This window comes from Tyto alba, unplaced genomic scaffold, assembly GCF_018691265.1.
Source record: "Tyto alba isolate M040663 unplaced genomic scaffold, T.alba_DEE_v4.0 Super-Scaffold_48, whole genome shotgun sequence".
NCBI classification, from domain to species: domain Eukaryota; kingdom Metazoa; phylum Chordata; class Aves; order Strigiformes; family Tytonidae; genus Tyto; species Tyto alba.
This window is the reverse complement of record NW_024881324.1, coordinates 7,805,896-7,828,108: the sequence shown is the minus strand read 5'-3', so window position 1 is coordinate 7,828,108 and position 22,213 is coordinate 7,805,896. Positions and strand designations below refer to the sequence as shown.

Below are 22,213 nucleotides of genomic sequence, written 5' to 3'. Positions count from 1 at the left end.
AACCGCCCCGACGGCTTCCGGCCGCCCCGCGCAGGCGCAGACAGACGAGGCCGGGCCGGGCGGAGCTGCCGGCGGGGTCCCCCCCCGCCCCTTTATTGCCGTGGGGAGCAGCGGAGGGGCCAGGCCCGCCGCCTCCCCGCACCCCCCCGCGTCCCCCCCCCCCGCGCTCAGGCGATGATCTCCGTCTGGTGGCGAGCCAGCGCCGGCGGCAGGGTGGTCCCGCAGGGGCCCGGGAAGTGGAACCTGGAAGGAAGCAGCCGGGTGAAGGGGCGTGTAACTACCCCACGCAGGTAACTAACTACCCACCCCACGCAGGTAACTAACTACCCACCCCACGCAGGTCACTACTTGGGCCCGCTGCTGAGGGACGGTGGCGGGGTTGGGCCTCCCAGGCTTCACACTGTGCAACACACAGTTGCGGCTTCAGCGTCAGCTCATTCCATCACAATATTTGTAATAATAATCCATAATAATAACATTTCTTAAGCATTGAGGAAAAAACTAAATTATCCTCGTTTAAAAAAAAAAAAAAACAAAACTCTTCAAAGCGTTTTAGCAGTTCAGTGCAATAGGTGACGAAGACAGAGGGGGCTAAAGGGTGCTGCTTTAAAACTCAACAGCTTTACCTGAATCTGTTGGTAGCAGGAGTAGCTTCCATGTTAAATTCTGCTACTGGCACTCCTCTGGCGGATACCTGAGGGGCAAACATAGCAGCGGGGTACACCACGGAGGAGGTCCCGACCTGCAGGGACAGGATGGAAAAAAAAAAAAAAAAAAAAAAAAAGTCACAAGTGGGACAGGCCAGTAGGTAAACAGACAAAACCAAACCAACCCACGTGCCCGGACTCTCCTCACAACACTGGTTGTGCTAAACCACTCGAGGTTGGAAGGTCCCTACAGAAATGAAACCAAATCAGTATCTCACAGTGGCACCGCATACACACACAGCTGTTTAACACAGCGTAAGAGTCAGGAATTGTTTCTCAACCCAAAGAAGCCTGTTTGTGGATTATAACTAGATGAAAAAAAAAAAAAAAACAACAACTTCCAGAAACACAAAATGGCAGGCTTTGCCTTCAGGAAAACAAAACACAACGTTCCCTCTGTTACTTGGGATTATTCTGTAAGGGCACGCAATATTCTGAGACTGGATTTTTTTTTTTTTTTTTTTTTTTGGTCAGCAGTCTGGAACCTGCATGGCATGTAAACAACCTCACAAAAAAAGCAGCACATGATAACAGCTAGTTACCTTCTTACAGTAATTTGCCACTTTTTTTTTCTGTTTTAAACTCAGCATCAAAATAATCATATTTTTCACTGTTTGAGAAATTCAACAGCTGAACAATATTAGCTAACCTCTAACACCTGGGGACACTCTGCCAACTGCAGACGCCAGCTGAGCAAGATGCACACGTGCTGAATCTGTTCACTTCTAAGTAGTATATGTACATTTTCAAACTTCATGGCCTTTTAATGTTTTACACTTGACCCTAGAGAGTCCCTCAGGGGTTTCCAGTTCCCTCAGGGAAGTACAGCTGCATCTGCTTTACCCAGGGGGTGCAGCCTCTTCCGAGTGGCTTCCCTGTAACAAAAGCGACACTCACTACCAAGCAGAGGTCGCAAATATCAAGCTCCTTCTCAACCTCCGTGAGAATGTCAGGATCCAGGGTTTCCCCAAACCACACGACGTGGGGACGGAGGAGCCCGTTGCAGCCGTCCTCCTCGCACCTGTTCAAGAACCACAAAGGGGCAGCCGTTAATGCTGCTGGCGCGGACCTTTCAAGCTGCAGAACAGCAAGGCAGTTTGCATTCGCGTTTGGGCACATCTTGCCTGCCCTCACTCTTTCTCCCTTCTCTTCCCACACCCGCCGCTGCCACGCGCTGGACAGAAGGCAGCTGAGGCCGCGCTGCACGTGTGTTGGAAGTGCACACGTGCTGCCTGCTCATGGAAGAGGGCGCTGACCGTTTGTTCAACTCTGATACTTAATCGTGTCTTCCCCTTACTCAGCTCCTGAAATGCATGAAACTTAAAACGTAGTATGTGCTGCAGACCTCGGCCTCCATCAACTTTAACAAACCAGCCAACGGGTTTTAAGGAGACAGCGAGCTGAAGGACAGAAGCACAGCGCTGGCCTCTCTTCCTGAGGAACCAGATGAAAAATACGGTGGCACCTGCAGCCAGCTAAAGCAAAGCTTCGGCCATTATAGAAAAGCACCGTGGCACATTTAGTGCCTGCAGAGGCTGCACCCCAGCACAGCGTTCCAGACCAACTAACACTAGGTAGCACCTGCAAAGTAATGTTTACTGTGTAGCACGTCGTTCCTTGCTGCAATTCTGCTACTACACTTAATACAAACCCCATGAATTTAGGCGTGTTTCAGCTTGATGCTCAAGGACACACACGCGATGCCTTTAGCACCACAGCAAGCTTCCAGTACACACTCCTGTTGTCTGCTGTCCCCTGTAACGTCAGGCTCAGTTCTCTGGGGCAAAGTCCCACACTTTGTTCTCCTGTCAAACGTCTCCATATCTTTACAAAAGTACGTGAACAGTAATATAAGCCTTTGAAATGCACAAAGCGTGAAGAGGTAACAGCAAAACCCAGAGTGGTCCATACGTACTGAGGAAGGGCTTCAACTGGAATCGTGGCGTCTTCTGTTTCAGGATCTGGAGCCCTGAAGTTACAAAATTGAAATGCATACTCGGTTGTACAAAATGCACTTTATATATTAATAATAACTTAGTGTTCTCTAAAGCACACTCTCCAACCAAGGAGTCTTTGCAACTTTGGCCAACTTCATCACTTACTACAACCTTAAAATACCACGCAGAGGGCAGGCAGGCATTTGTCCAGAATTATCCTAGAGCTAAGCAACTGCAATAAGCTGGACAAAGTCTGTCAAAGGCACAGATATTTATGTAGCTATCTGAAGATCTGGTGAAATTCAAAGGGAAAAAACCCCTAAAAATCTATGACCTGTCCTGACCCCCTGCCCCCCCTTTTTTTTTAGATGGTGAAAGAAAGAGGATGGCTAGAAAAAGGAGACTGAAGGATTCTTCTGCAACTTTCTATGTTGCAGAAATCCTGGGAACTGATGCTTCCCTCCTGATTGTTTCACACATCTGTACTTTGAGACCTGTGATCATGGGAATCTTATTGATGAGCTGAAGGACAAAAGCTACAAGGTGCTGAAGTGATACAGAAGAGGGCAATCCACGTATCAAGTGATGACAGCCCAATTTAAGGAATAAGCATCCAATTTAAAAAACCTAGGAGATGAAGAGGATGGAGTAAACACCCATTCTCAGAGTACAATTAGTTGATGTCCAACATAAGAGTTTCAGACCATCTGAAATTGTTCTAATTAAAATACATATAATGTTGAGCTAACTTAGAGGTTAACAGTTACTCATTCACAGAACTTATGGTATCATAGCCTCTCACTGAAGCTACCAAACAGTATACTCATGTTTCAAAAGAGTTGTGTAAAATTTAAGCGTTGATGCTACTAAAGGAAAATGGGGTGGTTGGCTGAAACTCCTGTATGCTCCTAAAATGGCTCCTTTTCTACTGAACAGCAAACAAAGTAGAAAAGGGAGAGAGTTTACACGGCAGACGTATTACCCTTTCCCGGCCAACGCGGGGCATATTGGACTCTTGTAATTTGCAGCTACGTTTCCACAGTTAGTGCATCGAGTTTTAAATAAACTACCTGAAACACACAAACAGAAAACATCGGAGATCAAGTGATTGCTCTGAGGCATGGCTGGACAATTAAATGATTGTGTTTATACCAGACGGCCTTTATTTGACCTTGAAGACTATACCTTGTGGGTAACTTACGACCTGAATGTAATAGCCAAGTGTTGAAACCTGCAGTATTAGGAGCGAGATGCTGTTTACCCAGCGCGTACACACGCCTCTGTTCAGCACCCCGAAGTGACCAGCATCACAGTTAAGCACAGACTGGGCCCAGCAAAGACGGACACAGCCCCTTCAGCTGAAAGGCCACAGCGACCCACAGCAGCAGTCCCTCCCTCTAAGCTATGGTTTATCGCCTTGTTCTACCTCACAACATGAGTAATACACAGCCTCCTAGCAGTATTTCAGAGGAAAATCATTATTTAAAACATCACCGAGGGAGATGATTTCTGCTTACTGCTTTTCCCCTTAAATCAGGAACATTTACTTAAGAAAAAAAAAAAATACACTGTGGTTAACACTGTTTTGTTTTATGCAAAACTCCCCAACCCTGAGACTTTTGCGGCATTAGTAACATGCTGTAGAAATGTGCAATGTTACCAAGTTTAAAATTGTTGCTATTTTGTAAAGAATAAGGATAATTAAAAATGAAACTACACCCAAAGCTTTATTCTTGGATTCACAAATGCAAAAAAATTTGTGCAGGTTTCCTGTGTTCAGATCACAGAGCAGTGGTGGGAAGTCCCATTTCAAGCTTTTGTGATACTTCAGTTAAAAAGCATCACGGTGCTGGAGGACCAGGATGGGACTTTGTCCTGGGAGGCTTTGGCTCTGCATCAGGGCCTGCGGAGTGCAGAAGGGAGGTGTGGGGGCACGTCCAAGGATGGAGAAGGGCTTCCCCACCCTCCTTCTCCCCACACCCGCGTACGTGCTCAGCTCCAAAAGCCGCGCTGGCCCCCGGGCCCTGCACCTGCGTTGCGCTCCTCTGGCGCTTTGCGGGAGGGGGCGGCAGCGAGGAATGCTGCTGAGTGCAGGGAGCAGAGAGGGAGAGCGAGGGGAAAGGTGCGGGAATCCTGTCCACTTCCAGCCCCTTCTTCCTCCCGTAGCCAAGGGGAGGAAGGCGGGTGTGTGAAGGGAAGGACAGAGGGACAGCAGGGCGGGTGAGAGCAGTCTTGCCAATACACCTTTTACCGGTGGCAATACCGGTGTGGCACCACCGTTACCACGCGGTGGAAGTCTTCGTGGATACTTTTCCCCTTTTCTAAGTGCAATTGGCCGCGTGTCAGCATCCACGTGTATGCAAGTGGATCTGAGGCAAAACTGAGCAAGGGGGAAGGGAGAACCGGTTCCTCTGTACTGTCGGAATCCATTAAAAAAGAAAGATGAGAAATAAGGAGAGGCTATGAAGTACCTGAAGCAACTTCCAAAAGTGAACAGGGCAACATTGTAAATAACTTCATACAAGTTATTCTGAAGACAAATTTATCTTCTCCCAGTACTTATCCAGCTCTCCCTTCCCCTCCCCAAGGTGGCTGGCCTGGAGCAGGCAGGTAAGCTGATTCTTACCGTGAATTTCTAAGAGGTGCTTTGTGCCTGCCTTTCTGTGGAGTTCATCAATATTCTGAGTAATGACCACAACGCTCCTTCCTTGCTTGCTCAGTCGCCTCTCGCACTCTGCAATTGCAACATGCGCAGGGTTCGGATGTTTACTCAACATCACTTCCCGGCGGTAATGGTAAAATTCCCATACGCGAGAAGGGTTTCGTGCAAAAGCCTCTGGAGTAGCCAGCTCCTGGAAAAGACATAACAATTAATTCTACCAACGAAAGGGCAAGCAGATCGCCTCCTCGGATGAAGCCTGCTAGGTGACTGCCATTTACACCACTACCAGCATAACAGGGCAATCAAAAAGCAGATCATCTGTAACCTGATGCAGTTGACAAGAATGTAGCTCAGCCACCTTTATGAGGATGCCAAGTCAAAATATCTTATCAAATGAGGAAATAACTGATACAAATAGTGTGGGGTACATGGTTTTACTTTGTGCACTCAGACCTTATTCTGTGCTGCCCTACCAAACTGTTAGGAGTTCAGCACCGCACAGAGGAAGATGAGATATTTCAGTGAAAGTGATTTTTGGTTTTCAAAACTCTCACAGCAGCCACAAAACTCAGCATCGTGTGGATATATTTTCTTTGCTAGCAATTTCTTTTGGGCCTCAATTTAAGTGTAACCCAAGCCAAATTTCAGCCGTTGTCAAAACCAAAGTCTAATGTGTTGTCTTTTATGTGCTGGTAAAATCTAAGCTATTCTTTTCACACTAACTTTAATTTTGCCTTATTTTTTAAAAATGAGGAGTAGCTCAGTGTAATGCTTCAGTGCACAATTCTACTGATATAAAAATGCCGAATGCAAGCCTTCTGATGCAGAAGGATCAGGCATTTATCCACACGCATGCTTTATTTGAAACAAAAAAATGCCTCTTTAGATTCAAACTCTCCTGAAAAGCTCATCTCTCTGACCCTTTTATAACTTCATCAGGTCTTTCATAAATGCTGTCATTAAAGCCCACAAAGAAAGCAAACGTGATTGCAGTGCTTGGGCTAGCAGTTACTGACACTGTAACGGTTACTTGAAACACCTGCAGCACCACGCAGGATCAGACTCGTGAGGCACCTACTCATCTCCCACGTTTCCGTGCTTGCCCCTGTACCCCTGCCCCCGCCAGCCTCTGCTTCCACCTCCTCTCCCACCCCAGTGCCTCCCAGCGCTGGCAGGATCACACCAGCAAGAGAGACAGAGCTTGTGGGAGAGTTCAAGAATGCGAGGAACCCTGCCCTCAAACAAACAAAGAAACAAATCCTTAAAGAGGCACGTCCACCCCCCGGCAGCCAACTCCCGAGCCGCCAGCGCTTGTCACCGGGACCTACCTGGGCTTGCCACTTTCTCCAGAAACCTCCAGCCCCTCTGAAGGTAGGCACTCCACTCTCCGCACTAACACCGGCTCCCGTGATAATGGCTATGTGCTTCGCTTTGGCAAACACTTCTCGAAAATCAGCCATATCTGTGCGTGGGGAGGAAACACAAACAGCTGTTCAAACATTTGTATTTTTACATAAGAGGCCATACAGACAGTGCTGGCAAACTAATGCATCCAGAAACGGCTTCCACATACACCTCCCATGACTTTGATTTCAGAACACTGATATTGTTTCTGGATATTGGAATTCAAAGGGCAAGTCCCAGAGATCCTCAAAAATGCATATGAGCAAGCTCAGTAGGGCAGCACATACTATACTGCAAATAGACTCCATATTTGAAAGACAAAACCTTACACTAACACCCCACACTAGATGCTACCTCAACAACAATTGTTGCCACCACCTCTTGCTTCCTAACTTCAAGGTAAAATCCTGGAATGATGGAAAAAAAAAAAAGTTTAGTCACAAAGTATCACCTTCAAAATTAAGGTAATTTGGGAAAACACATTTAATTCTGAGGCATCTTCTCCATTTTCTAGGTTTGCAATTGTATTTTCTATTTTTGAATGTATATTCCCTCCATTCTTCCCTGCATGGTAAAGTAACTTGGAAAAAAGATGGGAAATTTCCTTTGCATTTTTCTAAGAGTCAGCTGAACTCTGAGCTGCTGATCACAACCCTAGGCTTCACAGTTTATTACGTGGCTGTTTTGTTTTGTTTTTAAACCAAAGGCAGGTAAGTTTTTATAAGGAGAGATAGTCACCGGAGAAGTCTCAAGACCCACAGCACAAGAGCTGTAGAACTGGGCTGAGAACATGATGACTCTGATGCTCCATCTGCTGTTGCAAACCAAACCTCACAAGCCCTTAAATGTGTAAAGATCAGGCCAAAAGTCCTCCTAGTCTGGTCTCCAGTCTCAGACAGTAGCCAAACAGCGATGCTCAAGATGGCAGAAAAAGCCAGTGCACCTTGGCTACCCATCTGTTGGGGGTTTTGCTATTATACCTGTGAAGCTCCGTGCACAGTTTTGAAATTAAAGCACGGCCTCAAAATAAAAAAACAATCCCAGAAAAAAAAACCCAAGCAAACAAAAAAGAGGATATTTACCACTACCAGACTGAACAGGGCTCCTGGAGTTACCCAATGCCCTGCTCCTGAGTTGTTACCAATGCTGGAGGCCCTCCATAATTCTTACATAAAGAAATGAAGAGTGAGTTTTATTACCCACTGGGATTATGAAAAGGAAATGCAATTAACCACCGCACATTTATGTGCATAAATTATAAATGCTAAAAACATGTCACCAGGCAATCATGCTGACTGCAGCTACATGAGAGGGTTTGGAACTAGACAGAACACAGACATAGAAGATAAATTTTAGCAGCTGGGGAAAAAAAAATCGACTTCTCTGCTAAACATTTTGAATTAAACTATAGATTTTGCCTATTGCACAAAACCTGCTAGAATTTAAAACCTAGCTTAAAAACATGTGGAGTGCACTAAAGGAAACAAATAGATGTCTTACTTGAACTAGGACGAGCCATTTCCAAGCGAAACTTCTCTGTCTTTGAAGAAGCAGCCTTAAGTCCACAATATGCCTGGGAAACCAGCCTTCTAGCGGTAAATTGGAAGAGACTCATCAGCATCCCTCGGAAGTGCTTCACTGAGAAGATATAAATGAAACGCAAGCGGCTCGTTTAGGGATCCTATTTCTGCAGGCTCCCTGTCAGGAATTCTCCATAAAGAACCAGGTACATTCGTGGTTTTCTCCTGCGCCTTCAACCTCCCCCTCCGCGCTGCAAAACGCGGACATCTCAAATCTGAGCCACACATATCCCCTCCAAAACGGGATGACCGCTTTTGTTTCCACTGAGGATTCAACGAGATTAATTCTGCTCAAAGACCGCCTGGCCCCGAAGTGCACTGGCTCGCGGACGAAAACGCGGATTTTGCCTAATGTTTAACTCACGCGAGCGCTCGCTTAAACCCAAGCAAGCGGCCCCCTCCCCTCAGGACGCGACCGTCAGATCTGGCAGGAGGAAAGCAACCCCCCGGCGGCCGCCCCGATGGGCAGGGCTCACCCCGGGACGAACCCGCGGGGGCAGCGAAGCCTACGTGCGGCTGCCGGCCCGCGGCAGGGCGCGGCGGAGCGGGGCGGAGCGGGGGCCGCAGCCCCGCCGAGCCGGAGCTCCCCTCAGCGCGCCGCCGCCCGCCCCTCGGCGGGGCTCCGGCCCGCGCTCCGGGCCGGCGGGTTCGCGCTCCGCCGAGTGGGGGGGGGGGGGGGGGGGACGGGACTTACCTCAGCGGCGGCGCAGGCCGAGGCCGAGGCGTGAGGCGCCGCACGTCCCGCCCCGGGTTTGCGGCGGGGCCGACCCTCGCTTCGCTCCGCCCCGGCCTCGCCTCGCCCTGATAACAGCTCGCGCAGCTCCCGCCCCGTACCGCCGTTAGATTAAATTACGCCCAGGTAAGGGTGGGAAGGCTGGGTTTTTTCCAGGGTCATCCCGCCGAGGACCACCCTCAGGCAGGCGCAGTTTGCGCGTTCACCGACGGAACTCCCGCGCCAAAGCACCTCACAGTTTCCACCGTTTTTATGAGAAAAGCTGGGTTTTGCTTGTAGAAACATGACAGCAACTGCTTTCATCCAAACCTCTTCCTCTCCTCCCTCTCCCAACAGCTTCAGATTTCTCTCGTCCTTTTCCGTCTAAGATGTTACATTTTTTTCCTTTGAATTCTGTAAATTACTGGCTAAAATGATGAAGGGGTCCCTAAAACTTGTACCCTACTATGGGAAAGGCTGAAAGGCAAGAGAAGTGCTCTTTTATGTCCAGCACCTGCTCCCCAGGGAGCAGCTCCGGCCTCGACACGGCCGTTCCGAGGTTTGCCCCTAGGGGCTTGCAGCCTTTCCTTCATTACACTGTTTTGTGGCACTTCTTAATTACTTGCATCATAACAGTATGTACCCTGTCTCCAGCTGCAAAGGTGAAGGGAGCCTTTTGTGGGGGGAAGCATCAGAGATAGCAGCACCAATGAAACTGAGTGCTTTTGCTTGCTGGAGCTCCATAAAGGCCTGTACACTTGAAAAAACACCACAGAATAAATTCAGAAAACAAGATAAAACATGATCTTATTTAACACTGTAACTATCCTGATTGTCAAAATCAGATAATTCTATCTCGACTAGGGAAATCACTGAGATGGTGGGTTGGTTTGGGTGACTCAGACGAACGAGGGATTGTCTCTGCCCTACATTATTCAGTATTATGACTGGGGTTGTTTTGTTTTTTGTAAATCAAGGTCTTAGGAGGGATTGTACATATTCCTTATTAGGCAGTGTATTTTTGTTAAGGTAATATTAAAAAAGAAAAAAAAAAAAAAAAGGCAAGTTGCAGTTGGACTATCACCACAGCATTATTCCACCGATTACAAAGTTCAAGACAGCAAAGTATTAGTCTAACATTAACGGAAAACCTGCTTCTGTGTTTATGCGCCAGAGCTTGAGGAGCACATCAACTAAAATGCTTGCATTTCCACATTACATCATTGCACGCATTAGATATGCTCCTCATAACTTTAAATTAACCCAGGGCAGGGCATGGTAACGTGAGGTTTCAAAAGTACAAGTCTTTCAATAATAACAGAAGTCATGACAGCACAGGTTATACAAAATGTGTACAGCACAACATTAGGCTGGATTGTTTAAGTTCCTCTGGCATGTATAGATTGTATACCCCAAGAACCAAAGTTGTTGTGATGTTTCTTAAGCAATCACAGATTCTGTATTCTCAAAGGCCTGAAACCATGGACAGCCCAGTTTGGCTGGTGCTAGTTAACCTGGTTAAATACTGCATCTTTGCCCTAAGAAAATGGCCACATCAGCTTTCAAAATTGTTTGTAGTGGCCTTCGACAAATATATTTATGCAAATGTGTGCATACACACATACACATGAGCGTGTATTTTCTAAAAAGCATTACAAAAAGACTAAAGTGACATCTAAAATTTACTTGAGAACCATGGCGTTGGGTGTAGGTACTTGGCCATGTTCTAGGATCATCTGTGCCTGATAAAATACTTCTGCATAAAGTGTTTTTTCTATTATGGTAACTTCCTCATGCAGCAGTATCCTTAATGCAGCGAGAGCAACTCTAGGTGGACACCAGAAGTATGAAATGTTCTGCAAAGATATTGATTTCACCAAAACCAATTAACAGATAAGAATCCTGTCTCAGAGAAGCCCAGAGCTCTGTCAAGGGCAAGCACACCGAACTCCGCAGCCCCCAGCACATTACCTCCCAGCTGCCGACTCTGTCGCACTCAGCTGAGGTGCTGACATTTAGTGAGAAGTCTGTCTTGTCTGCCTTCCAGGAACTTGTCCCCTCTGCCCTTGACCCACGTAACCCACATTCCCTGGCAGGAGGCCCCCAGCTCCGCTCCCCCTCCTAAGAAGGACAGGGAAAGCAGCAGGTGAGGAACGTGTATCCGCAGGCGCTGCTGTTCTCCTCTTAATGCTGCATGAACCCGTCGGTGTTAAAACAGGTTAGTACCATCCAGTCTTCCACTCCAGTCGTATTGTCCTTCAGCATTTTTACAAAGTACTCTGCACCTGAGCACCATCAGCTAGAAGCTATATTATATATATATAAAAAATATAATAGCTAGAAACATCAGCGGTTTGACCATAAAACCTAATTGTACCAAATACAAGCAAAATTTTTTTGTTTGGTTGGTTTTTTTAAATCCCAAGTAAACAGTCTGTATTCTAACACACAACAGGTCTGTACCAATTAAATACAGTATGGCAGTATATAAATTACAGTTCTTTACAGTAAATAGTAAAATACAAGAGTCCGCTTACTGTACACAACAATCAAAGAAAGAACAGCAGCTTTTCAGTAAGGTCCCAGGTATCTCAATCATTCACTTGCTAAGAAACAAAGAAGAACAGATACAGCAGGCCATTCACTTCACTCATTTTTTTTTTTTTTTTTACCGTGTTACTTTACAAGTATCCAGAATGCTTGTACAGGCATCTACAGTATCTACAGGTGGAACAACCTCTTAGGAATTCATGAGCACCAGACACAAATCCCTCCATCATTCCCAATATTAAAATAAACTTTACAGATTAAAATTACTTTAGCAGGTTCTATTTCATCTTGATAATAACCAGCAAGTAACAAGTGCAAAGTTTGCAGTCATGATCCATTTACCGCTTCTTTGTTTCCCCATCTCCCCCTCACCCCCAAAACCCCAGCCCCCGCCCCCCAACGTTGTCCGCTCACACCCTTGCAGTAATACTGTTTCTGCAGTCAAACTGCCCGCCTGGCTTATGCTAACCTATGGAATGCCAGACATACAGCTTCAGGCATTGTTAGTCATTTCAATCCAATGCCAAGTCAGCACAGTGGCAGGCCTCTAGGAAGACAAAAAATACGAAGCAGTTGGATATTTCAGTGTGCTTAAACACAGAACGTAAGGCTGCACGGTGCCCAGTGACTAAAAGAAACATGGCACCAAGTTATCAGTTAAAACATTTACAATAGAAAGATATAAACAGCAAATGTGTCAGTCTAAAACAAGTTCTTTGGTAATTAAGAACAGCAAACCGTAGCTTTTTTTTTCCCCCCAAATACGGATTTACATCCTGTTTTTTCCACAATAAAATATTTTTTGTTGTTTAAAATATATCTCCCAAGTTGTTGCGTAACAAATAGTCCAGTACCTCAGTTATCTACAGATCAGCTTTAACTGTATTTTAGTGTGCAGCCGTATCTGCCCACTGGCAGATAAACTATAGATACACATTCATATATATATATATAATATATATATTATTTATAAAAAATTAGAGAAGTCAAGGACTCTAGAGAATACACATTCCGTATGGACAGATTAAAATGTACAATAGCTTCAAAAATCCATGAAGTTTTCTACACAGTGATGCGTGTAGTAAGTGCAAAAATACTGCAGTTTAGTTAATCCAAGATTTCCTGTTTTCCTGTTTCCTAGAAAACGCAGAAGCCGCTGCATCTCCCGAATGGCAGAGGACTTCTCCTCCTGTTTTAGGAGTGGATGATGAGCCTTGAAGCACGGAATTTTTCCGTTTCTCTGAAGCGGAAGATGCCTGAGACCGTGAAGTGCTACTCCCTTTCCTTGCAGAAGCTGGTGCTTTGCTGAGGCGCCCAGGACGAACAAAGACCCCATGTCGTGGTTTGCAGTGGAAGTACTCTCTGCCTTTTACAGTTCCATCATGCTTCCCTTCAATGAAAATAAACGCACAGAATTAGTTGTTGGTGCTTTCATTAGCACATACAGCTGTAGCACTGAAGTGGTTATCTGTCAAACAGTCAAGATTTATAACGCTGAGTGATGAAGCCAGATGCACACCATACGCTAGGGAGAACAAGGCCTGGAAAGGATGGCTTGAATTGTGACCAAAAAGATGATTTCCTAAAATATTACTTTGTTAACTAACTAGCAGTTTAAAAAGTGAAACATTTATTCATTTTACAAAACGAATTAGTTGCAAAGCTTAAACTTTAGCTGCCAGGGAAACTTCTAGTATCAGTGTTGCTATCTATTAAAGCTACTAAAACCATCCTATTTTTAAAAGATCAGAAGCATTTCTGTAGGACTCTCAAACACTTGCAGGGTATTAGCTTTAATTCGATGGAGTCAGAAAAAGTCAAAGAAAACCTGTGCTCTGTAATTAAGCTTTCCCCAGTGGAGGAAGAAAAAAAAAATCTCTGAAAGCTACAGACAGCAAACCTATTTGACAAACGATGTCCACTGTTGGTACTGCCCACAAACACGCATGCTGATTTCTAAAAAAAAAAATGCCAATTTTAGGCTTTGCTTGTTTTTCTGATCTATAAAAATAGATGGGTACCAATAGGACCTTCCACAACATGCAAAAGCATTATTCTGCATCAAGCAAGAAGAACAGGGCTTTAAGACTGTTAATTTAAAAACTAACCCTCTGCAAATTATTCCTATACACAGAAAGCCTAGAACTGGGTGTACCAGACTCCAAGCCTATACAACATTAGAGGTATTTCCCAGTACTGAACAGCATGTGATTGTAGTTTAATTTTAAAAACAGACCACACCAACTGCACAGATAACCCAGACCATATTTAGTCTTACCCAGCTGAACATTTAGTTCAACTCCAACCCAGATTCCAGCAGAAAATTCCACCGTTCCAATGTATCTCACCGTGCCCATCTTACTACTTCCAACACAGACTTGTTCACCCACTGCCACCCAGCTAGGCAAGACGTGGGCTTGATCTGCAGAAGCACCTTCTTCACCATCGGAACCGTCCAAGTGGTCCTTCCCAATACAATCATCTGTGGAAGTATCAGGGTCAGTCTCACGGCCTGAAGTCTCTTTTACCAGTACAGAACACAAAGGCCTTTCCCCAGCGCCCGCAAGCTGGTCGCCTGCTGCTGCTGGTGTCGAGCCCAGCTGGCCCACGTGTGTGCTTTGCTCCTTGGCAGTGCCTCGGGGTAACTCCGAGGAACTCACTCCGTTAGAGGACACGAGGGAACACGACTGCGGAGCTGTCGCGTGGTCAAAGTCCTTCCCGTCTTCAACGCCCATGAACTCCGTAAAGGAGTGATCTTCCAGAACGTCTGTCGTGTGCTCAACTGTTGCTTCACGCGCTGAAAATTCAATTGTGTGACAGGTATTTTTGCCGTCCGAGGAAGTTAAAGCTGAAAATGATCCAGCTCTGGGTAACGGCTGGGAGTCTGTGTCAGTGGCATGGAGGGACAGTGGCACTTGTTCCGCTAAGGCACTGTTTTCTTTCAGTGGTGACACAGGTAACTTTTCTCTCGCTAACTCCTTTTCTGACTCTCGACATTCCTTGTCCGAAGATGATCTTACATCATGTGCAAGAGAAGATCCTGAGGGATCATTAGAGTCCAGCTCCTTCGTGTGACTGGCTAGCTGGTCTGTGCTATCACTACAGGGAACAAGCATGTCAGACAGGGTAGCGTTAGAGGCGCTGTGGGAGAAGTAGCCACTAGTAATACTGCTAGTGGTGGGGCTGCGGGATACCTCTTTCTCAAGAACACGTGAACTCATGAAGTCTGATTTAGAAGAAAACCATTCCCTGTTCTCCAGGCTAGCATTGTAAACACTGAAGTCAGCAAACTCCTCCGGTACGTAAGGCCGGAAATTTCGAAAACTTTGTGGACTTATCAGCTTCTTATTAATGGCCTCCAACTCACTGTCTTCCTCCTCAGAGTCCTGAAAAAGAAGAGTTGTGTGGGATTAGGAACCTACAACATTAAAGTTCTCAAAATAACCAAACCTTCCTTGACTTTTTTCCTTTCTGAACATAGAGAAACGTATACCTTTAATATTCTTTACTTGAAGAATGGAAGACATCTCTGAAAAGAGCTGCTGGGAACATGTCCTGTCTACACTGAGCTATTTAGTGTTTAGAAGATAAAAGATAAATTCTAAACAGTTCAGAAAATGTAAAGCAATAAAGTTTGGCATAAGGAAAGCTCACAACATGAGAAGGTTATACATTTGCATATTTTCATCATACTCAGTTTTTTAAAGCCATGTATTGTAAACACCTTTTTCCTCATGATTTAGACTAAGCCTACCGTGGGTATTCTATAAAGATAACTGACCATTTAACAAGATAAATATAAGTATGAAAGGAAGAGGCCTTACAGGGTCTCCACTACAAAACTGATTATTAAAATATTATTAAAAACTATCCTGCACAATGGGATCTTCTACTAATCTGACACCAGTGAGGCTAAATAATTTCTCTTACCCCTAGCACGTTCACGATGTTTGAAAACAAAGGCAAAAGGATCAGGCGTTACAGAGAATCTTCAAGGAAGCATTTGTGTGCATACATGTACACGCTTGGAGGGAAATGGGTGACACTAATCGACCAGGCAGATTCTGGAGGCAGCTCCCCAAATTTCCCTTTGATAACGAGTGGTGATGCCCTGTGACCAGCCCACAAACGTGGCTTTCACAGAGCCCCTCTGAAGCGGAGGGCTTCAGTCTGTCAAGATGCATCTGAGAAAAACCCCAGCAACATGGATGTGGCTCCTGCCCCAATATAACATACTGCAGGCAGGACTCCACATGGATGCTTTTTAAATACTTCATTTTTTCATATAATTACACGTATTTCTTTATACATACATATGCTTATATAAACAGATGTATATATACACACATATTTCTATATGTACGCACATATATATATATATTAAAAATGGTTATTTACAGCAAATTCCTACTAGAAAGAGCAGTATTTTCAGAAAAATGAAAACTACTGAAGTACTTAAAGTTCAGAGGAACTCAGGCACCTAGTATTTCTCTATTCGTTTATCTGCATCATGGATTTCAGCTACTGATCAAGGCAGATCCTGTGATATCTACAGTAGCTCAATGCTTTCAGACACCTGCCATGAATCACCAATGGAAAAAGAAAAGCACAATACTTAATCAGGTGATCAATGCATTGAGAACCAATACATCGAGTTTAAGATAAAAATCCTCTTGAAAATATTTTCCTATGCTTCATAATAACCAAGAATCCTCAAATAACTGCACAACAAAGTTTCAAATACATAGACAGCAAACGAGTTTGTTCAGTTTGCACGTCAGAATGATCACAGAATTGTTTAGGCTGGAAGGCACCTCTTGGGGTCATTTAGCCCAAACCCCCCTGCTCAAGCAGGGTCAGCCGGAGCAGCTTGTCCAGGACTGTGTCCAGCTAGATGGGTTTTGAGATCTCCGGGGATGGAGACTCCACCACCTCTCTGCACAACCCGTTCTGGTGTTTGACCACTCTCACAGCAAAAAAAGTGGGTTTTTTTTGTGTTCAGGTGGAACCTCATGTGCTTTAATTTTTTGTCCATTGCCTCATGTCCTGTCACTGAGCACCACTGAGAAGAGTCTGTCTTGTCTTCTTTTTATACACTGATAAGATGCCCCTGAGCTTGGTCTCCTCCAGGCTGAACAGTCCTGGTTCTCCTAGCCTCTCCTTACATGTCAGATGCTTCAAGCCATTAACCATCTATGAGTCCCTGCACTGGACTCACTTCAGTAAGTCCCTCTTTCTCATACTGGGCAGCCCAGAACCAGACCCAGCACTCCACATACAGCCTCACTAAGTGCTGAGTAGAGAGCAAGGATCACATCCTTTGACGTGCTGGCGATGTCCAGTACATTGTTGGGTCTTCTCTGCCACAAGAATGCATTGCTGGCTCATGGCCATTTTGTTGTTCGTGAGAACCTCAAGAACTTCTAGGGAAAGCTGCTCTCCAGCCCATCAGCCCCCAACATATACAGGTGCATGGTGTTACTCCTCCCCAGACGCAAGACTTGGCATTTCCCCTTGTTGAAATCCATGAGATTCCTCTCTGCCCAGTTCTCCCACTTGTTGGGGTCCCTCTGAACAGTAGCACAACCCTCTGGCGTATCAGCTCCTTCTCCCAGCCTTGTATCATCTGCAAACTTGCTGAGGGTGTGCTCTGTCCAATCATCCAGGTCACCAGTGAAGGTGTTGAGCTGTACTGGGCCCAGTACCGAGCCCTGAAGTACACCGTTTGTTACTGGCCTCCAGCAGGACTTTGCACCTCTGATCACAACCCTCTGGGCCCAGTCGTTCAGCTGGTTTTTAATCCGCTTCACTGCCCACCTATCTAACTCGTACTTTGACAGCCCATCTGTGATGATGTTATAGGAGATTGTGTCAAAGGCTTTACTAAAGTCAAGGTAAACAACATCCTCTGCTCTCTCCTCATCCACCAACAGTCACCTTATTGCAGAAGGCAACTGAGGTTGGTCAAGCCACGCTTCCTGTTTGTAAAATCATGCTGACTACTTCCAATCACCTTCTTGTCCTTCATGGGTTTGGAAATGCTTTCTAGAGTATTTTCATCATCACCTTCCCGGACACAGAAGTGAGGCTGACCAGTCTGTAGTTAGCCAAATCTTTCTTCTTTGTCCTTCTTGAAGACAGAAGTGGTATTTGCTCTCTTCCAGTTTTCAGGTACCTCTCCCAATTGCTCTGGCATTCAGAGATAATTGAGAGTGGCCTTACAGTAACATCAGCACTCGTGGGTATGTTTACTTAAACAAACACACAGTCTAAGTGCTCCTCAACCTGGTGGTCCTCTACCAAGGGTAAGTCCTCTCTGCTCCACACTCTCCCTTGGGTCTCAGGGGCTTGGGATTCCTGAAGGCTAGTTTTACAGATAAAAGATTTAAGTAAAGAAGGCACTGATTACACTTGCCTTCTCCAAGCCATTTGTGACCAGTTCCCCTGCCTCAGTCAGCAGTGCAGTTAACTAAAACATCCTTGTAGGTATCTATTAGGAAACACATGCTTATGCGACAAGATCTTTCTCCTAACCTGGAGGTGTTTTTTTCCTCCAGTTTTTGTTTTATTTTGTTTTCTGCCTTTTTTTTTTTTTTTTTTAAGAAAAGAACTGTAAATAAATTCTAAACTATTTCACTTTTCTTTTATCATGCATTTTCTGAAGTGATCACTTCTCACTATGGCCCTTGTCTATAACCAAGGTCTCATTTTCATTCCTACCATGTTCAAACTCAGAGCAGATATAATTCAGTCATATTACTCATGCAGAATGGCCTCTTAAACTAATCAAGATTTCCAGTATCATCACATTTTTGTTGGCAGAGCAATCAGTATCTGAAGAGGATGCCTCTACTTGTCTAGGTGTATCTGACAATTCCAACCAGATTTCAGATTATTAATATTTGTTCAGGTAAAGGCTTGGCATCCTTTGCTTACTAGTTTTTACCACTCTGCTTCAGAGCTATTTCTCATATGGAATTTGGATGAAGGCTTTATTTTGAAATTATTTATTTCTATGCAGAGGAGTGATAGTGTTATGAAACGTCACGTGACTACTGAAAATTATTTATATCCTTGCAAATCTTGTTCTTTGCATCTGAAATCTACAGGTACGACCTTTAAAAGTGAAGGACAAAATTCATATCCGCTTTATTGAGTCTATGAATACCCTTCCAAGCACTAGTGCATTATGCAAAGCATCTTTTTGCATATTGGAGTATACCTGTTGTTCATCTCTGAGGGACCTTTTCTCAATTATTCTGCTTAATCCTTCCCTTTCACCCTTATTACTTATGCAAAAGTTTTGCTCTATGCAGAAACTTGTAGTTTGTTTTAAAAATATTACAAACTCTCGTGTTTATCAAATACAGCGGTTTTAAGATATTACATGAACTCCAAACATAAACATTTCATGAAGGAAGCATTTATAGTCAATACTAGCCAAACATCCACTTGAAACCAAAAGGCATCTTTGTAACAGAGTTCTTTGTTTCTCCTTCGAATCCTGCAAGATTCCTCATTTGACTGAAAAAAAATCCTAATTCTAGTACACACAGGGTCCCTGTTCAGAATCAGCTTGGCTAAGAGGCACTGTAACTGAGAAATGGCTCTACAGACACATGGGCATTGGTGACTTGATTGAGAAAAGTGAAACAAGTAACCACACTGCCATCTCTGCATTGTTTCAGGGTTATTTATCATCATAAATACCAAAGCTAAGGTACAGAGACCAGTCTTATTACTAGAACACGGGTTGTGAAGAATGCTGCAAATAGGTGATGAGACATCCCCTCCTGTCAGATAAAAGGTGCCCCGTGTGGGGTCAAGAAATATTTCCTTTCAAAGCTCGAGCTTCCCAATTGGGAAATTCCAGAAGCAAAGCAATTTCAGGGTTCTTCAAACTCCTGTGGATGTAAGATGTGGAGAAAAAGAAAGGAAGCTTCCTTGTGCTGCTCAAGCTATTGGAAGAAATAAAGATAAAGTCCTTGAAAAATTGGTAAGGAAACTGCAGCCACTTCCCTGGGAAGTAACAGAAAGACTATGATGGAAAACAGATGTAAGAACTGATAACAGCAAGAATATGCCAGCAAGAACTAAGGAGACAAGACTATACTTCAATATTTAGCAATAACAGAAGCGAAGTAAGCAAGAATGCAGAGCAGCTTCCCTACACCTGCTTTGTAAGAAACATACTATGTAGTTAGAAGTTAAAGTACCCGAGTTTTCAAATCCCTAAATTATACCTCTCCAGTAACTTCAAAGATCCTGCTCCTATTTTATTAATTTAAAAATCAGCAATACTGATTTAGTGGTTGCATCACTGGTGCTTCAATTTTCATCGCCCGCTAGAAGGATTTGCTTTTAGCCAAGGGGAAGTGCCCTATGGTATGGAACGCCCCTGTGGCTAGCTGGGGTCAGCTCTCCTGGCCACACTCCCTCCCAGCTCCCTGTGCACCCCCTCTCTGGCAGAGCATGGGAAACTGAAAAATCCTTGACTTAAGATAAGACCTACTTAGCAACAACTAAAACATCAGTGTGTTACCAACATTATTCTCACACTAAATCTAAAACACAGCCCTGTAACAGCTATTAGGAAGAAAATTAACTCTATCCCAGATGAAACCAGGACACTCTCCTTAGATATGTTAATTACAGGCAGTATTCAAATACACTCAATATGAAAACATTTCATCTGACCTTAACATATTCCAGTGTACTCGCGTATTACACAGAACATGTCCTTATGTCATGCTGTTTTGAAATAGTTCCAATATTAAACGCACATGGAAGTTACTGTCTGAAATTTTACGTTGAATGCTCCATTTCAGGCCAACTGAATGAAAATATTTTTTGTTAACCGCTTTTTTTTGTCCTCCTTCCTTTGACAGATGTGTTTTAAATATTCAAGAGAAGAACAGACCCCAGAAATACATGAGAAAAAGGCTTATGCCTACTTAGATGCAGAATGTTAATTCAGTTAATATTACTAGCTTCCTGTACGTTTAGTCACTTTACTTCTATGGCAATTTTTACATGCTGTAAGATGCAAGTGAGCAGCACACCTGAAGTGATACCAATCATCCAGTGATTAATTAGGAGCACGAGGCTCTGTACCTTGGCGTGATCATTTACAGTATTGATTAATAATGTGAAAACTTCACTTCGAATCAGATGGAGAGAAGCAGACAGTTAAAGTTTCACGTGGAGCCGTGACACTGCCCTAGTGTAATCTCTGAGCTCATTCTTGGAGCACCGCTCATGCAAATGTGTGAAATACGTACTCCAGCCTAGTTAAAACATAGACCTGGTCCAGTTCTGAAAAATGCTGGGTAGCCTGGGAAGCCAAACGAAAGTTCGGAAAACCGAACAAAAAGCATGTTGATGCAAGGGAGGAGTTAGTGAAAGGGTAGGAGCAAGCAGCCGAGAACTGAAGAACAGCTCTTTCCAGGGCCCTGTTGGCTACAGCAGGTTTACAGTGCTCAGTGAATTAGTTCCATTCTAGCTGGAAAAGCCTGGTGCAGGATGTTGCCCATTTTCCAGCTCTGAAAGCTTCTGTTTATCTTTGGAAAGCAGCACAGGCAAATGCCTGGGTTAATTCAGGGCGTGCATGAGGTGGGACACTGTTTTTACTCAAGGGATTTGAAGTTGCTATGGAAAATCTTGTAATGATTTAGTTCCCAAGGATGTTTTTCAGCCCACTAGAAGACACTGTCTTCCAAACACCTTCATGCTCTTTGTATCAGTGACTCAGTGTGAGTCAGCATGTCAGCTAACTTATGGAAAAATAATATGATTAAGAATAAAACAGCTGCTACCCCAAACCAGCAGCCGAGCTTCAAATATATACACCAGAATGCTCGGGGTACTTTGGTATAGCAACCTACAAAAAAGCATTTGAAACCAGAATAATTTTTTTAATGGCTTGGCTATATGGTGGGAATGAAAATAACTGCTGAACAGGAAGAATCCATCATTAGCACTCTGTGGTAAGAGAAGCCTATAATACTTACAGGAAATAATTTAAAGGTCCTGATTTTGAAATCTAAAGCTCTGATTAAAGCAAATATTTACAGCCATGTTCCACAGCCCAAAACCCAAGTCCGTCATACAGCAGAAATGATGATACACCTTTTGTTGAAGCAGCAGTGAGAAAAGGATTTGGCAGGTGAAGATTAAAATAAAAGCCCTCCACCTGAATTCACCACCTGAATTACGATGAAGACAGGCTGCAGGTTAATGAAGAGCAGCAATCTTATTTTAGTCATATTACTTCCACATCAGGCAATAAGAAGCTTTTATAGTGTACCCACACCTAAATGCATGGTTACTTACACCAAATGGGATCATTCCATTTACTCTGAGGTATAGTCACAAAATCTGGGTAACATACAAGGTATATTAGAGTGACAACAACATGGTTCACTAACCCACCCTTTACTTGATCATTTGTGCCCTGAAAAAAATAAAGCCTCCCCTCTCCCACCCCCCCACAAGAACAAATCACATATGAGTATTAAAAAAAAAAAAAAAAAAAAAACAAAAACCAAAACCAAACACAAAAGAAAACCCAAAACCCAGAACAAAACAAAAAAGCAAAGCACAAAACCCCAACTCAGTTAGTTCCAATGACAGATTGCATTTGCAAGCCAGGTAAGCAGTTG

At 44.2% G+C, this 22,213-nt stretch overlaps 2 protein-coding genes across 6 annotated transcripts in view; both read right to left on the bottom strand.

The window, feature by feature from the left end:
• Positions 1-62: 62 nt before the first annotated feature.
• On the bottom strand, positions 63-9,152 carry SIRT5 (sirtuin 5). Its single transcript, XM_042806743.1, has 9 exons — positions 8,985-9,152; positions 8,211-8,348; positions 6,635-6,768; positions 5,271-5,496; positions 3,627-3,714; positions 2,623-2,676; positions 1,605-1,728; positions 627-742; positions 63-243 (listed from the first exon to the last, which is right to left on the bottom strand). The coding sequence occupies exons 2-9, from the start codon at positions 8,329-8,331 to the stop codon at positions 168-170; spliced, it is 939 nt and encodes a 312-aa protein (XP_042662677.1). The 5' UTR covers positions 8,332-8,348; positions 8,985-9,152; the 3' UTR covers positions 63-167.
• A 2,490-nt stretch (positions 9,153-11,642) lies between these two features.
• KIF13A (kinesin family member 13A) overlaps positions 11,643-22,213 on the bottom strand; it is a 115,292-nt gene continuing 104,721 nt past the window's right edge. For all 5 annotated transcript variants that reach the window (XM_042806737.1, XM_042806739.1, XM_042806738.1 and 2 more), the window contains 2 exons: positions 13,831-14,938; positions 11,643-12,942 (listed from right to left, as the gene is read on the bottom strand). In XM_042806737.1, coding sequence (XP_042662671.1) covers positions 12,656-12,942; positions 13,831-14,938 — 1,395 coding nt within the window. In that variant the 3' untranslated portion in view covers positions 11,643-12,655. The remainder of the gene's footprint in view (positions 12,943-13,830; positions 14,939-22,213) is intronic.

Excerpts from the sequence above, each read along its gene's own strand:
- SIRT5 (XM_042806743.1), bottom strand. The coding sequence starts at position 8,331 with ATGCTGATGAGTCTCTTCCAATTTACCGCTAGAAGGCTGGTTTCCCAG. Across the intron at positions 2,677-3,626 it reads CCCGCGTTGGCCGGGAAAGG|GGCTCCAGATCCTGAAACAG; the intron begins GTAATACGTCTG and ends TTGTAACTTCAG. Across the intron at positions 244-626 it reads CCTGCTACCAACAGATTCAG|GTTCCACTTCCCGGGCCCCT; the intron begins GTAAAGCTGTTG and ends GCTTCCTTCCAG.